At 40.4% G+C, this 17560-nt stretch overlaps 1 protein-coding gene across 5 annotated transcripts in view; it reads left to right on the top strand.

Moving 5' to 3' along the window:
• The window catches only part of CADM1 (cell adhesion molecule 1), a 529619-nt gene that overhangs the window by 416350 nt on the left and 95709 nt on the right, over positions 1 to 17560 (top strand). For 3 of the 5 annotated variants that reach the window (XM_082273837.1, XM_082273836.1, XM_082273839.1), the window contains one exon: positions 16505 to 16579. The exons of the other annotated variants lie outside the window; for them this stretch is intronic. In XM_082273837.1, the coding sequence (XP_082129963.1) occupies positions 16505 to 16579 (75 nt within the window). The remainder of the gene's footprint in view (positions 1 to 16504; positions 16580 to 17560) is intronic. 5 annotated transcript variants of the gene reach the window in all.

Below are 17560 nucleotides of genomic sequence, written 5' to 3'. Positions count from 1 at the left end.
TTTCTGTTGCCCAGTTGGTTCTTACGGTGCACGTAAGATTCCTTTCTCTGATGTGGGTACTGCGTTGCCTTTTCTACGGTTGCGTCTCCCACCCCTCATGTCTATACTGCTTTGGGACATCCCAATTGTGATGACTTAGAGGAGGCGGCGACTGTCGGAGGACGTAAGAGAAAACAGAATTTTTGTAAAATCTTACCTGTAAAATTCCTTTCTCTGAGTCCTCCGACAGTCACTGCCCCCGCCCCTCTTTTTGGGGTTCTTATTACCTACTGCTATGCTACCAAACTGAGTTGGGAGTGGTGATGCAGGGGGGGTATTGACCAGATGGGACAGCCCCCGTGGGTGTGTACATGCTAATGCCTTTTGTCTTTTGACTAAGTCTGTATGCCTAGCTATTCCTACGGATAGGTGGACAATACCCAATTGTAATGACTTAGAGGAGGCGGCGACTGTCGGAGGACTCAGAGAAAGGAATTTTACAGGTAAGATTTTACAAAAATTCATTTTTTTCACATTCTGATATACAGTCAGGTCCATAAATATTGAGACATCTATACAATTCTAATCTTTTTGGCTCCATACACCACCACAATGGATTTGAAAGATGTGCTTTAACTGCAGACTTTCAGCTTTAATTTGAGGGTATTTACATCCAAATCAGGTGAAAGGTGTAGGAATTACAACAGTTTGTATATGTACCTCCTACTTTTTAAGGGACCAAAAGTAATGGGACAATTGGCTGCTCAGCTGTTCCATGGCCAGGTGTGTGTTATTCCCTCATTATCCCATTAACAAGGAGCAGATAAAAGGTCCAGAGTTAATTTCAAGTGTGTTATTTGCATTTGGAACCTGTTGCTGTCAATATGAGATCCAAAGAGCTGTCCCTATCAGTGAAGCAAGCCATCATTAGGCTGAAAAAACAAAACAAACCCATCAGAGAGATAGCAAACACATTAGGTGTGGCCAAATCAATGGTTTGGAACATCCTTAAAAAAGGAATGCACCAGTGAGTTCAGCAACACCAAAAGACCCGGAAGACCACAGAAAACAGCTGTGGTGGATGATCAAAGAATTCTTTCCCTGATGAAGAAAACAGCCTTCACAACAGTTGGCCAGATCAAGAACACTCTCCAGGAGGTAGCTGTATGTGTGTCATAGTCAACAATCAAGAGAATACTTCACCAGAAGGAATACAGAGGGTTCACCACAAGATGTAAACCATTGGTGAGCCTCAAAAACAGGAAGGCCAGATTAGAGTTTGCCAAACAACATCTAAAAAAGCCTTCACAGTTCTGGAACAACATCCTATGGACAGATGAGACCAAGATCAACTTGTACCAGAGTGATGGGAAGAGAAGAGTATGGAGAAGGAAAGGAACTGCTCATGATCCAAAGCATACCCCCTCATCAGTGAAGCATGGTGATGGTAGTGTCATGGCATGGGCATGTATGGCTACCAATGGAACTGGTTTTCTTGTATTTTTTGATGATGTGACTGCTGACAAAAGCAGCAGGATGAATTCTGAAGTGTTTCGGGCAATATTATCTGCTCATATTCAGCCAAATGCTTCAGAACTCATTGGACGGCGCTTCACAGAGCAGATGGACAATGAAACGAAGCATACTGCAAAAGCAACCAAAGAGTTTTTTTAAGGGAAAGAAGTGGAATGTTATGCAATGGCCAAGTCAATCGCCTGACCTGAATGCAGTAGAGGCCTAGCAGAGCATCACCAGGGATGAAACTCAGCGTCTGGTGATGTCTATGCATTCCAGACTTCAGGCTGTAATTGACTGCAAAGGATTTGCAACCAAGTATTAAAAAGTGAAAATTTGATTTATGATTGGTAATCTGTCCCATTACTTTTGATCCCTTAAAAAGTGGGAGGCACATATACAAACTGTTGTAATTCCTACACCGTTCACCTGATTTGGATGTAAATACCCTCAAATTAAAGATGAAAGTCTGCAGTTAAAGCACGTCTTGTTTGTTTCATTTCAAATCCATTGTGGTGGTGTAGGTGTATAGAGACAAACAGATTAGAATTGTGTCGATGTCCCAATATTTATGGACCTGACTGTATAACATTCCCCAAAAAAAAATTTAAAATCAAAATTTTTAAACATTTTAGGCCAATTTGTTTTCTGCTACATATTTTTGGTAAAAAAAATCACAATAAGCATATTTTGATTGGTTTGTGCAAAAGTTATCGCGTTAAATAACTACGGGAAAGATTTATGTAATTTTTTTTCTTAACTAGTAATGGCGCGATCTGTGATTTTTTTGCGGGACTGTGACATTGCGGCAGACAGATCGGACCCCTAACTCACTTTGACACTTTTGGGGGGACCAGTGACATTACTACAGTAATCAGTGCTATAAATATGCACTGTTAGTATAATAATGACACTGGCAAGGAAGGGGTTAACACTGTGGTGATCAAGGGGTTAAATGTATGCCTAATGCTTACTGACGTGTGTGTGTGTGGGGGGGGGGGTTCTGTGACACAGACAGAGATTGCAGGTTCAGCTATGCTGAATCCTGTGATCTCTCCCCGTCTGTCACAGAGAAGACCCGCCTGCTTTGTTTACACAAGCGGGCGGATCTTCTCACACTTTCCCTGACAATCGGGGAAGAGAGGATGCGATCGCTGCCTCTCCTCCTCCGACCCGACTCCCGCTGTGTCTAAACACAGCAGAAGTGAGCCTCCGGCGGGGCGCGCGTGCCGCCGAGACCACCAGGACTCCCAACAACGCAGTAATATTACTGTGAGTGGTCAGCAAGCTGTTAATGGAAGGTGATATGGGGGACAGACGTAGGTATACGTGAAATATATTTATGTATAAATATACCAATAGATTGTATGGGGATATAAAAAAATAAAAAAATAAAAATATATATATATATATATATATATACACACTATACTACTGGGAATGTTTAACCATTCTTCCAGAAGTGTGTGTAAGGTCAGGCACTAATGTTGGACGAGAAGGCCTGGCTTGCAGCCTCCGCTCTGAATCATCCCAAAAGTGTTCTGTGGGGTTGAGGTCAGGACTCTGTGCAGGCCAGTCAAGTTCCTCCACTCCAAACTCGCTCATCCATGTCTTTATGAACCTTGCTTTGTGCACTGGTCCAAATCATTTAGTGGAGGGGGGAATTATGGTGTGGGGTTGTTTTTCAGGGGTTGTGCTTGGCACCTTAGTTCCAGTGAAGGGACTTAAGGCATCACCATACCAAGACATTTTGAACAATTTCATGGTTCCAACTTTGTGGGAATAGTTTGGGGATGGCCCTTTCCAGTGCACAAAGCAAGGTCTATAAAGACATGGATGAGCGAGTTTGGGGTGGACAAACTTTACTGGCCAACACCGTTGGGATGAAAATAGAGTGGAGGCTGCGAGCCAGGCCTTCTCCTCCCAGCATCAGTGCCTAACTGTACAGGCACTTCAGGAAGAATGGTCAAACATTCCCATAGACGCACGCCTAAACCTTGTGGACACCCTTCCCAGAAGATTTGAAGTTGTTATAGCTGCAAAGGGTTGGCCAACTCAATATTGAACCCCACGGACTAAGACTGGGACACCATTAAAGTTCATGTGCGTGTAAAGGCAGGCATCCCAATACTTTTGGTAATAAAGTGTAAATATATATTTTTCTGTTGATCATTGCTTAATACAGTGTTTATCCTTGAGTGGCAGAGATTTTCCAGCATGCTGAGACAATATTTCTCCCTGTGCTGCAGATTTTCAGTATTGGAGCAAGAGGAAACAAGATGATTGAATTTGTTATCTGAAATGGTTAGTGCATCACTAGCCTGAACGCCATTATTGGACATGACAGATAATTTGTTAGTGATAATTTTCCCTTAGGTTTGTATACATTTATGTACCAGTGGCTTGTATGAATATAGCTATATCCATATCCATCCACGCACATTTCATAGCGAGACTCGGTGCCACATTAAGCTGTCACTTTGTCTTCTATTTGTCTTTGTCATCTTGACAGTGACACCATTCTGCAGCCATATTCCCTGAGCACTCATAAAAGTGCTGTCTGTAATTAAGGGTTTGATGTATTAATTACAGACAGGCCGGCTCTGGGAGAGATAAAGAGACTTCCAGATGTGCCTCTGATTGGAGGCTGACATCCTGCTAACTCCTCATATCACACGCAGAGTACGGCGCTGCACTCCCTACTCACCTACCATCTTCACAAGTTCAAAGCAAGATTACTTCTCTGCATCCCTTTCATCAGGACCTGGGGAACAGTGATTCATTAACAGGTGGCAGCAGGAACATGAAAGTGCTCCCCAATTTAACACCTTATTGTTTATTTTATCGCTTTGGAAAATGTCAAGAGAATGGCTGGATTATTCTGAACACTGTCATGTCTAGTACAGACATCTGAGAAAATGCTAGTGTCCTTTAGAAGGGACTGAATGAAATGCAAGCACACCAGAACAGTAATGTGAATGGGTGAAGGAGGGGAATCAACTCATTTCATAGAAGCAAAATAGATTTGTGTAAATGCTGCCATTTCTGTATTTGGCTAATCCCGTCACACTATAACAGAAGAACATAAAGAGGTGTCTTGCTTATTGTAGCTAACGAAAAACGACACTCTTCTTAGAAACATGGGGCTTCCTATATCAAAGAGTCTGAGGGTAGACGAGTCCCGTACAACCAGTCAGCTTCTCTGTTTGCAGTAAAATATGGGAACATGGGGAGAACTCTAGCGGGAGGGAGAAGTCTGCCTGCGTACTTGTCACTGGGGGAACAATCCTATTGCACGCACACATTTCTGGGAGAATTATCTTGCTGCACTCCTGATTACTGGGGAATAATCCTGCTGCACACTGATTACTGTGAGAATAATCCTGCTACATGCCTATTACCAAGGAATACTCTTGCTGCACACTGATTGCACGGGGAATAATTCTGCTGCTCACACCATGTTAAGGGAATAATCATTCTGCACACTGCTTTGCTAAGAAAGTATGGTTTCGTCCCTGATGAAATAATCCTGCAAAATTCTAGTTACTGCAAAAATAAACTATCCAGACAATAATCACTAGGGGATTCTGCACATTCCTCTCTGGGAAAGAAATTATCTGATGCACCCTGACTACTGGGGGACAAACCCCTTCTGTACGTACTTTACTGAGGGAGTTTATCTTTTTTAGCTGTTCACATGGGGTAGTAGTCCTCCCGCTTACTGGGCACTGGGGGAATGCTACTACTGGATATTGGGATGTAATATTGCTATATAGACCTGCTGCACACTAATTACTGAGAAAGTGATATTGCCGCAAACAGATTATTAGGGGGACAAATTGGATTGCATACATTATGGTCAGTAAACAATCCTGCTCAATAGTCACTGAAAGAATAACCTTGCAGCATACTGGATACTAAAGTAATAAACCATTTGGACCATTGTAGTGGGTGAAATCCTTGTACACAATTTTGCTTAAAGTGTAACTCCACTTTTGTTGAGAAGAATACAAACCCCTCTGGGTTATCTCTGTACATTTCAGGGATTTTTGCAAACTTTGTAGCAGATTCCTACCTTTTGCTGCTCTGAAGGAATAGCTGTTTGTGTTAACATGTCCTTCGCAGACTGAATCTGAATGGGAGAGTTTGGTTCATTTTTATCACCTGGTGCACTCCGTGTTCTAATGAAGAGAGTCTGCATTCCCTTGGAGGTATTTAACCCTTGGGGTGTCTCTCAATAAAACTAAAATTCCTATTTCGGGGACTTGTATCTTAGTACAGACTTCTGGGAGAATCAGTGAGCCGATCACACAAGCAGAAAATGATATTTCTGAGGGCATTCTGTACACCATTAATGGTGTGCATACTTCTTATTGGCCTTTCTAATCATACTGGCTTTGATATAACCAATACATTACCTTCTATTTGCCCTCTCTAACTTGGAGCTCCATTCGGGCTTGTCTGAATTCACCAGGGTAACCTACCCATGGAAGCGGGACAAATAATGACTGTTAAACTTTGGTGGCCACTACACACTAGCCAGCAATCAGATTGGTAATCAGACTATACAGTAGGCATTAGACTAGAATTTCAGCTCAAAGCTAGTTGTGTGATTAAAGGTGCTGCTACGCTGAAGTCAAAATAAATATTTCGGTAAGGATATGCTCCTTAGATAAATTTACTTTTGTGCACTTGCTGTCCAAATTCCTTTCCCTGACACTCCTAAGGTATTCTGTATGTGCTAAAAATCTATCAGCTGAGGGAGGTATCTAAATCGGGTGCTTGCTGTTAAAGGATGAAGTCATCGGTAATGGGTTTAAATGATGGTCCCAGAAAGTCATATATGTTCATGTAAAAAGTTCTAAAACAACTGCTCTTGGTGCAGGCTGCATCAATCGTGGGCTGGGAAACTTGATGGCTGTGGAGACAAAATGCAGGGGGAAGGGGAGAGAGCATCGCCAAGCAGCCTCTGATGCAGTAAAAATTTGTTCACAAAATCGGTAAACAAGCATAAAATTCACTCACATTATATGAGTTAAAACAGGCACATCGGGATGACAGTATCGTCACGAGGGGACCCGTGGAACCCAGCGTTGGGCGCCGCATAAACCGGTCTCAAACAAGTGGCACTTGGTCTGGTGTATGCAGCATCATCAATATCCATGATGCAGTGATCTGAGGTCTCTGTAAGTGGGGGTGATAAGGAGGACAATAAAGGGGCATTTAGGTGGAGAGTGCATGAAAGTGCACCTATTCTTTAAGAGAATCCTTTGACGTTATTTAAGTCCTCTAATCATGGGGCCTATTTGTAGTTATAGAAAACTTTGCTCAACAGGTTAAAACTTCAACTAATGTTTTATTTTTATACTTTTTTGAAGTCTCCTTGACTTCTGGGGTTTAGGTGACATTCTTGGTGTAGATTGTGCAAGATTTTAAGCAGCATGTGATTATATGGACTGTTTGAAATATAATTCAGTTACTCATTTATTCCCTTTGAAGCAGAAATTCTAGCAGTGCTTAGGACATCTATGCAGCTTTATTTTTCCCTTTTAAAGCTCTGAGCTGTGAAAAGTGAATCAAAATGCGCCCAACATCAAAATCTTTCTGCAAAAACCCGAGATATTTCTCTGCACTCAGTTGACCTTTGTGCACCATGGCACATTAAAGCAAAATGTTCCATAGTGACAGATAAAGAGGAGAGGTCGCAAATATAAAACCTGAAGGAAAAGGAGCAGCTTTGAATTACTCAAGGTAATTAATCTGATATCAGCTATTGTTTTTAGTGCACTGTAAAAAATAATAGCCAGCATCTCATTGCTGTAGGCAACACCATCTGTGTTTTTCTGCTCCAGCTTTCATACTTATAAGACACTCACTTAACAAACATTTTCGGTGCAACACAACACATTAAAACAGGTTTAAAACACTTTAAAGTATAATAAGGAAAAATGTTCCATATTTTTAAAGTTGTATTTTATGTTCAGTTGGGATCTCCCTCTAGCTGCATGTCAGGGAATAAGGTCAACATCCCTGATGAAGGCTCTCTCGGTTAGCAATATAAATGTTGTCTATTATAATTTTTCACAATGAAAGAGAGTAAGCTCATTCTCTAGCAGTAAACATTGGCAGCATCTGTGGCTTCCATTCACTGATATATCTAAAAGTTAGACCTTAAATTTCCTTTAACCTCTGATGCCCGGGGGTCATCAAAGCCAAGAGGACCAGGCCAAATTATTTAGTATATGTCTTTCTAAAAATAAATATATATTTTAAATGTTTCAGAAGTGTGGTCTTTGTTTTTTAAAACTAAAATTGTATCAAACAATTATAGTATTTAAATAGAGGTTGACTGCCATCTACAGGCTGCAGTGGCCTCTGCAAGCTCAAATCATTTTCTTTTGTCAATGAAGCCTTCAGTTTGAATGGGATCACTGTCTATAGCTCCTCTAATCAGTGACAGTTTTACGTAAAGCTCATGTGTAGATTGCCATACTGGCATTTTATGCCGGTTAATGGTGTACAGTTGTACCTGTTCCAATTGGAAAAATTACTACCACCTCTAAGAAATATTAAAGCTGAGTGCAGTGCTAATATTGCCAAATCAACTGACTGATTTAATTTAAAAAAACACACAATTAAAACTTGGATAGAATGGAAAATTCCCCACAGTATGTTAACGTAAGATAATTATACACTGAAAACATTATAAAATAAATTAATTCACTAAAAAGCTATAATTTTGTGCTAGGATAAGAAAAAAGCCAAGAGCACTTTGAAAGTAAATTTGTGCATATAAAATTATGAAACAACTTTAAGAAGAATTTTAGTCTAACAGCAAAGCTTGAAATTACATTAAAACAAAAGAGCTGTTGAAATTACTAAATGCTACCAACTAACAATTAGGACCTACTCTTTTCTGCAGTGAATGAGCAACTAATACGCATTGCAGAACCTGGCACCCCGAAAACATTCATGTTAAGGCAATCTAATATGAGAGCTTGGCTTACATAAAACAGAAATGCATATGGCTCCTATTGCATCCTGAGATCTGAGCTTTATTTCCCTGTTCACCTATGATAAAATTCACATGACTGCATGTGTAATCGTCAAAGGAATGATGATACTATAAAATATGCTTGTTTTTACTGGATGCATTGTAGTATAAAACAACAATAAGGCACTGCAAATCTTGAAATGTTTGCGTCATAAAGAGACTTGGATACAGTGTGTGTGTGTATGTATGTGTATATATATATATGTATATATATATGTGTGTGTGTGTGTGTGTGTGTGTGTATATATATATATATATATATGTGTATTACTGTGTGTGTATAACTATATAGATATAGTTCTAAGTGTAACTACGACACTCTAGCTGTGTTTTTATTGTCAACATTTCGATAAAGCTCAGTCCATCCTTCTGAAGATGCTATGACATGGAAGTGAACAGACTTAGAGCCAGTTCACACTACCACGACCAGAAAGTCGCCCCGTGACTTGAAGAGACTTGTTTAGAGACTTGGAAGAGACTTGTGCACTACTTTGAAGAGATAGGCCACTTTGTCTTTGGGGAATGCTTGGCTAATCTCTTTCTTCTTCCTGGAAAGTCTGATAACAAGTCGTGTCAATTAAGATAAGGAGGCGACTGCCATTGAAGTATATGGGACAGTCGGATCACAGGTCGCCTCAAAGTAGTACAGGACCCTTTTCTGAAGTCGGAGCGACTTCAGTAGTGCCAATTAAGACTGCACTGATTGATTAACATTGCTTTTGTTATGTCAAGCGACCTGGGGCTACACAAGTCGCCTCACAAGTCGTGCTAGTGTGAATGGGCTCTTAGAAGCCCAAAGCCCCACCCACCAACGCCCCCTAGTGATGACCACCCACAGTACAAGGGTTAAAAGAAACATGCACGGTAGAGGTCAACTAAAGATCACATAATAAGCAAATCTCAATAGTTCATCAAAAAGCAAAATTTACAAAATCCTAGCTTAAATCAAGCTATCAAAAATAGCTCCTAAATAAAAATGGCAAATGCAGAAAAAAATGAAACTAACAAAGCATGTAATAAGCATTCACAAGATGGCCCCCATAGCACATGGCAAACACCAAACAGGCATAGACAACACCTAATTAGCACCATAAAAAAATAATAACAAGTAGTGTGCTGGGACAACGTAGTAACAAAATAAAAATGACCAGATAGCTGCAAAAATACTACCCAAGGCCAAACACCCCACGTGTGTCAAAGGTAAACAATTGTAGAATTGTGAATAGCACCCAACATAAGAAAAGAGTGCACAAAGATAGAAATACATACAAATATACTTAGTATAAATCAGTGCTCCACAACCAGATAGAAGAAACCAGAGGACTCGGATATATGAATAGTTGCAGAGGAGGAATGAACAACCACACAGAAGAACCAGTCTAGTATAGAACCTGAAGGGCATACAATGACAATGGATACACAGAAAACACAGACAGTGCATAAAGATAGGAATACATACAAATGAACGTAATATAAATCAATATTACACAACCAGAAAGAAGAAACAAAAAAGATGATTAGTTGCAGAGGAAGAACAATAGTGAGAACCCCAAGACTAACACCACTAGGAAAAGAACATGCCATCCCCAATAGAAGTAGTGGGTATGGGTAAAGAAAAAGGGTCTGACCTCCCAGAAAACCACACAGAAAAATCAGTCTAATGTAGCACCAGCAAGGCAAAAATGGCATACTATAACAATTCACACATATCTGTCTAAAAGTCTGCCAAAGAGATCATTGTATATATTTCTATCTTTGTGCATGGTCTATTTATTGTGGATTGGTGAGGGTGCGCTGTTAGTGTGATCTGTCGTTAAAGCCGCTACCTGTATTCAGTGCCTGAATGTGTATAATAGATGTGTTTAAAAGAAGGTGCGCTAAAACAAAAATATAAAATATATCCAAAATGTATAACAACATAGGAATACAATATAATAGGTGGGAATGTGCAAAATAAAGTCCAATTTCTCTTTAAGTGTCCATGCTTGATGAAACAAATGAGTGCTCGACAACAAAGAAAAATCTCCAACTTCAGTGCATAAACACCCACCACCAGGTGAAATTCCTCCTTACCAGACGGAAAATAAGGTGTGCACGAATTAAACAATATATTTCACTGCAAACGTGGATAAGTCACTCTCCGCGTGAACCACCCAGAATGGTCTCTTACCAGAAGTAATATAAAAGGGCGCAGAGTAGCGGATTCAAAGATCCCCTTCCACTTCCTCTGTGTATATAATACACCGGGTTGCCTTTTCAGTCAGCCACTGGAAAGCAATCTGGTAAGATACAGGTCAAAGGTGAAGGAAGCATTGATGAGATCCTTGGAACCAGATTGCTTTCCAGTGGCTGACTGAAAAGGCAACCCGGTGTATCATATACACAGAGGAAGTGGAAGGGGATCTTTGAATCCGCTACTCTGCGCCCTTTTATATTACTTCTGGTAAGAGACCATTCTGGGTGGTTCACGCGGAGAGTGACTTATCCACGTTTGCAGTGTATACTTTTGGCACACGTCGGCGGTTTGGTCTTGGGTAGTATTTTTATGGCTAGTTGGTCATTTTTAATTTGTTGCCATGTTGTCCTAAGGTGTTTAAGGTAAGTTTAACATAATGTGCTAGTATGCGATGCTTACTAGCACATTATGGCTTTACCTTGCAGGGTAGAAAAAAAAATTCAGTGGTTTACGAGTAGCTGCTAGTCATGTGGTATTGATATAAGGGGGTTATGCATATACTCTTTGGTCCACCTTTCATTATCTATTTTTTTTTCCTCCATCCATGGTCCATCATGCTGGCTGGTGTCTTATTGGTACCATGCTTATAAGAGGAAAGGGAGCCTTTCCCCTGCTTGAATTTTAAGTGAAGCAGATTTAGTACTGTCATCCTTGAACTGCAAGTCCCCCTCCTCCAGCAAGTCCTCGAAACGCCTCCATTTATCAGTCCAAAATCCATATTCACTAATTGCTTTTTTCCTCAAAAAACATGGCTAACAATCGAAGGCCTCCCATAGGAATCAGAAATATATCATGCACGAGCAGACCAGCTATACTTTTTGTCAAGAACCTGTATGGCACATCATGAAAATCTCAATATATCATGGACAGGTAAGTTTAAAACTTGTAAGACTTACTAGGTGGAAACTGCATTTTAAGGAGAACCATTCTAATCGCCTGTTCTAGTGCAGAGGGTAAATACTCTGACTGCTCCTGAGTTAAGGGAGTAGGTCTGTGCTATATGGATCAATATTAGCTGAGAAGTGACAAATAAGTCAAATGAGCAGCTCTATACACTCCATTACAATCCTGAAAGTACTTTATTAGAAGCCAACATGTTTCAGGAATATTGTACTCTACTTATCAGGATATGAAAGATGACTTTGAAAAGGCTGAGTGCCAGAATAGGTGCTGATGGTATAATGGCCTTAAAAATCACAGCAGAAAAAGGTACTCGGTTTACTAGCATGATGCCCTTTATCCACCAAATGTAGTACCTTTTTCATGTGTATTTTGAAATACTTTTCTGAGTGTCAGTGAGAGTACTGAGTCCGGATAGAATGTAGACACTCACAAAAGACAATGCAGTCAATGAGGAATGTGTGTTGCTTTGATACATAAATGCGGCTCTGTGGTCATGAGCGAGGTTTTGAGGGTTCCATGTTCTAAAAATGCTAGTTGTTTGTCATTGTCTGGTTTGGTACTTTTAGATCACATACCTGGAGCATCCATACCTTAAAGCTGAGCTCCAGTTCAAACAGCTCAGTACATTACGGAAATCATTATTTGAACAGATAGTTGAATTATTTTGCCTGATCTCATTCTGTTGAGCATATCTTGTGATTCAGGCATCCTTAACCTTTGCTACAGCAGCGATCCAACTTGATCAAAAGTGCTGCACCAGGACACCTCTCTAGTTACAAGGTGGGCCAATAAGGCAGCAGAATGCAGATGAGGTCATCCCTCTGTTATATCTCCACTGTCTAATTCTATAAATGATATACATACTGCAGAGCCTGATTGGCTCTCATGTTGCTCCAATCCTTCTGGGGTCAGAGTGCTGTTATATATAGATTTACAAGAGTTTGTTGTACAGTATATACTGCATATGAATAAGTGGAAGAAATTCTAAAATAGGGACACAGAAAAAATAAAAAGCTGACAAGGGGCCCTGCTCCTCCCATACTCTGTTTGAACAATACCTTCACTGCATCTGTGATCCACAAATGCTATTTAATTCATTTTTAATATTTAAAGCATGTTCACCCATCCATCCATCTATGTCTCCATTCTTTATTTTTCTGAGAGATCACGTAAAAAAGCATCCTCTTACCATTTCTGGCCGTAACTAGTAAGGACAGATGATTCATGTATCTTTTGCTTCCTGGAATCCATCTGCCTTCAGCTCAGGCATGCAGATAGGAGTGTGCGCTTAACTAAGAAAAGCACCCCCCCCCCCCCAAAAAGACTCCAGGGATGTATGACATCACTTCCCTGTTTTGTCGGTGCACTTTGCACTTTAAGGGCAAATAGGAAGAATATTACAGGTTCAGGTGGGCATCAAATGAAATCACTTTCCAAAGGCATGTATCTCTAATAGACCAACCAGAGGTAAGATTTCCTCAGTCTTGTCTTTGCTTGCGTCTACAAGGCCATAATTAACTTATTTTCTCTATATTATGTAAAATCTTCTGGAACAATTGCAGAATTTGAATGAACAGTACGTTACGCTCTTCTGCATACCACGTTACACGTATGGTTTTTACCAGAGCTATGTTTGCTTTTTTTTTTTTTTTTTTTGTAACATTTAAAAAAAAAAAAAAAAAAAAAACAAATTAAAAAAAATAAAATGAAAAGCAAGAATTTTTCTGGGGATATCTTGGGGTCCTCAAAAAATATAAGAAGCGGACATGTAATTCACCACTACACCCAAAACTTAATGTGGCAACAGTTCATATATTGTTAAGGTTAGTTGTGGTTTTTAAAGGCTTAGTTCAACTTTAAAATAAAATAAATTCAGATCTTTTTGAAGGTAAAAACATTTTTTTTTTTTTACTCACTCTGCAGCCTGCAAGGCTTTGCACCCGCGATCAGCAGATTGCGGGTGCAAGGCCTGGATCCTGCAAACTCTGAGTACACGGTCTGCCTGTACCTCCGATACAGACAGACAGTTAATAAATGGCAAAAAGAATAGATGGACTACGAGAGTGCTTACCATTGCCCTCGCAGTTCATTGAGAACTACAAGCCATTGATTGCAGAGGCTAATAGTACGTCATTCATTCGCTGTTTATAACTTCTGACAGCGGGTGCAGGATCCCCTGCCTGCAGTCAAAGGGAGGGGAGATTGGGGGATAGAGGAGACAGGAGCAACATGTTCCAAAGGCGAAATTAGCTTTTAAGACTTAAGGGCCCTTTCACACTGGCAGACCAATCGGTTCCATTTGTCAGTTTTTTAGGCGGACCCAATTGGACCATCTATTGCCCTCTATGGAGCAGTCAATTTAAATGGACCTGTGTTTACACCCGCTGACATCTGATCCAATCCTATCCGCTAAAAACAGATGTATGCGGATCCGTTCCCCATCCGTCTGGCGGATGGGATGACATTTAGATGTAAACACAGTCCATTTCCATCTGACTGCCCATAGAGAAAAGGGAGCTGTGCTTATGCAGAGCAGACATGGACCTGTCATCCACCTGCTCAGCGGGGATAAGCAGACAGATCCCCCTGCTAAGCAGGGGGATCTGCTGGTGGAGTCCACCCGTGTGAAAAGGCCCTAAAAACAAAACGTTTTTTTCAGTTTTGGATGGAGTAGAGAGCGATTGGAACACCCGTCAATTTAATTGTGGTCCGTGTCCCCGATATGGAGATTCACCCTCTCTATGTGTCGTGTTTGCCAGAACCAGTGAAAGTAAAAGAAAATCCCAAATGTTGGGTTAACAACGGGACAGTAATAGAGGAGATATTTTCCAATGTGGACACTAGTTCTGACACTCCGGCATAACCTTTGGTGGGATTTCTTCTTATTTCCTGTAATGGCTATGAGACAGAAAGTGAAAGGAAATCTATCCAATAGGAAATAGATGGCAAAAAAATTGAAAGGGGTTATAACCTCCTTTACTCTATCCAAAATGAAAAAAAAAAAAGTTTGCCTTTTCTTTACTTTAAATTCAGGCTGATAAAGCTGCTTTAAAGATTGTTCTGGCATCTCCATAGCCCGGTGACGAAGCACTTGTGATTTGCAGACTTTCCATGTGCCCCATTTTAGCATTCCTCAGGTTATGGAGGCGTATACACTTAGAACATGCAGAGAATGGAGATGGTTTGCAGTGGGGAACAACTCACAGAAACCAATCAGATTTCAGTTTAGAACAAATTGAATTCTTGTAGGTTGCTTCTACTCTAAACAGTTTTTCTGTAGTAAACTGCTAACACATTTTACTCAGATTGTTGGTTATTGCCTTGATGTTCTTACTTTGCTTTCCTTCTGTATCTCCCGACCCCAGAACTTCATAAACTCAGCAGAATATCTCACAATCAGGAGATGAGGCGCTGGGATTAATTTGTGTGTTTTCTGACACACTGTCACTGCGCACTATTTATCTCTTTTCCTGACAGAGCAGGGTCATTGTGTGAGCACGGCAAACCCTCTGACTTGTCTGTGGGCTGATGTGCAATCCAAAACTATTTTTTGCTTTTCAGTTTGGTCACTCAGTGCCAGTCCAACATCAATTTCTCATGTTTCTCTTGTGGGTGGAAGTGAGCCAGAAATGTTAAATGAAAGAAAACTTCATCATTGACTTTCTGGTTACTGAAAACGGTCAGTTAGCCAGTGCCAGCTGGGAAACAACGGCTAGAGAAGGCCAGTTCTCAGCAGGCTACATAGCAGAATATTTACTGTTCTTCTGCTGGGGGAAAAAAAATCAGTATGACATTGTAAAGACAGAATAATTAATGTTTTTCTTTTTTTTTTTTCTCTGTGGAAGCTTAATCTTAGCAAGCTCCAATGCCATACTCTAGTAGTAAGGTTGATATGGGCAGACGGTAAGCACCACCCTCTTGTGGGCAGGTTGCCATTTGTGTACAGACTTCCCTTGCCCGTTAAAGCGATAGTAAACTCCTGAATTAAAAAAAATAAAAAGTGTGCCCCTGTGTGGTTTACGCCATTATGTGCTAATATGCACCACATACTAGCAAGTTTAGGACAGACTTACCTTAAAACGAAGCCCTCCAGTGGCGCACTGTCGGTGCTTACATCTTAACCCGGTCTTCCTTCTGGGGTCGCACTCTCCAGCTGTTTGAATGGCCAACATGTGATGATTTCACAGTCACATCTCAATGGAAGACACATTCAGCAAGTATAGAAGATATTCACTGTACCTACAGAAAAGCCTTATTATAGGCTCACCTGTAGGTTCATGTCAAAAAGCAGAGTTTTCTATCGCACAAACTATTTAAATGGCTTACTATGCTGCAGTGTTATGTAGAAAACACTAGTTTTGTGACTGGCATCCTTAACCTTGGAATGTCCATGAGTTCTCAAGTGTACTATTATCTTAATCCTTTTATTACCTATTACACCCCTTTATTTTATATTTGGCGTTGCCCATTTGTTAATTTCAGCCTGGCGCACTGTAAGTATATATTGCCCTTTGTAGCTCAACGTTGATGTAAGCTTATTAATATCCTGCTGATCTCTTGTTTGAGTTACATTTGCCTTTTATTTTACTGTTGTGTTAATTATCCTATTAATTACCCAACAATTTCATATTCATTGCTGGATACTTTCCTGATTATATCCTGCTAAATGGTTGTTGGTTTCACATTATTAATATTGTGTTGATTTCCATCGAAGCATTGATGTCCTACTGATTTCCCATTGAGATTGTGCTTTTTGTGATGTGTTTTTGTTTTTATTTTTTTAATTTGGTTTTTGTTTTCCTTGTTTTTCCATCCAGATCCCCCCACTACCCCCCCACTTCCCACAACTACCACCACTACCACCACAACTACCACACCCTCCACCATCCCAGGTATGGTACCTTCATTACATGTGTGTCTGTCGCATCCCTGCATGAACTGTGGGTTAGGGTCAATGTCCAGATCTATTCCAGGTGTCTTCATAACTACTCTGGGACAGCTGACCTTACCTTTCTCGTTAAACAGCAGTGTTGCTGATCATTTTAGGATTACAACTGCAGAAAACATAATCTTGTTTCTTCTTTGAATTTGATTGCAGTTTTTGCATATGAGCAGGCTACTTTTCTCTGACCAAACACGATGCGTAACTAGCTGTTTTGTTACGCCAAACAACTATCACTTAAGTGACTGGTTATGCTATTGAACACAATTGCCTATCTAAAAGCCTGTTATCCTAAAGCAATTCTGTTGCTAAAACTGAAACCTAAAATAAAGAACTCCTTACGAAGATGATAACATTGCTTGCTACCTGCACCACTGATTGCTGCTGTACTACGGAAAAAGCATTGGCTGAAAGAATATTCAAAAAATGACACTTCCATGAGTGTCAATTTCCTGGTCCTATGCTGTGCTCTATGGTAACTCCCACTAATCTTTACATTACTACCACTACAGGATACAGCAGTGATGTAGGGGCCAGCAAATCATAGGGAGGGGTGGGTATTGGTTGGTTTGTAAAGGTTCCTCAGTTGGCACTGCAATTGACAGCATGGTGAGTATCACTAAGGCTGAATTCATACTATGTGTTGTGAAAGATGTTATACTGCAAGGACACTCAGGAAACAATTGTTTCCTCACTCATCTCACATTATCCCTAAGGCACGGTGATAATAAATGTGAAAGTGTGTGAGATAAATTAATGCAAGAACAGGGTGCTATAAATTTAAAATCGGATTCATCCCATAAATCAACACCTCTAGTAATTTAAAAAAGTACAACAAGCTCAACCACACAAATGTATAATCTGCAAATAGTGTATTGGTTAGTAAACGGGCTTGCCCAGATATGAATGCAATAAAGTAGCAGGGCAGTAG

The sequence above is a fragment of the Pelophylax lessonae genome (genome assembly GCF_965119305.1).
Source record: "Pelophylax lessonae genome assembly, chromosome: 12".
In the NCBI taxonomy this organism is placed as follows: Eukaryota; Metazoa; Chordata; class Amphibia; order Anura; family Ranidae; genus Pelophylax; species Pelophylax lessonae.
The sequence above is the reverse complement of the archived record's forward strand: the minus strand, read 5'-3'. Positions and strand labels throughout refer to the sequence as shown.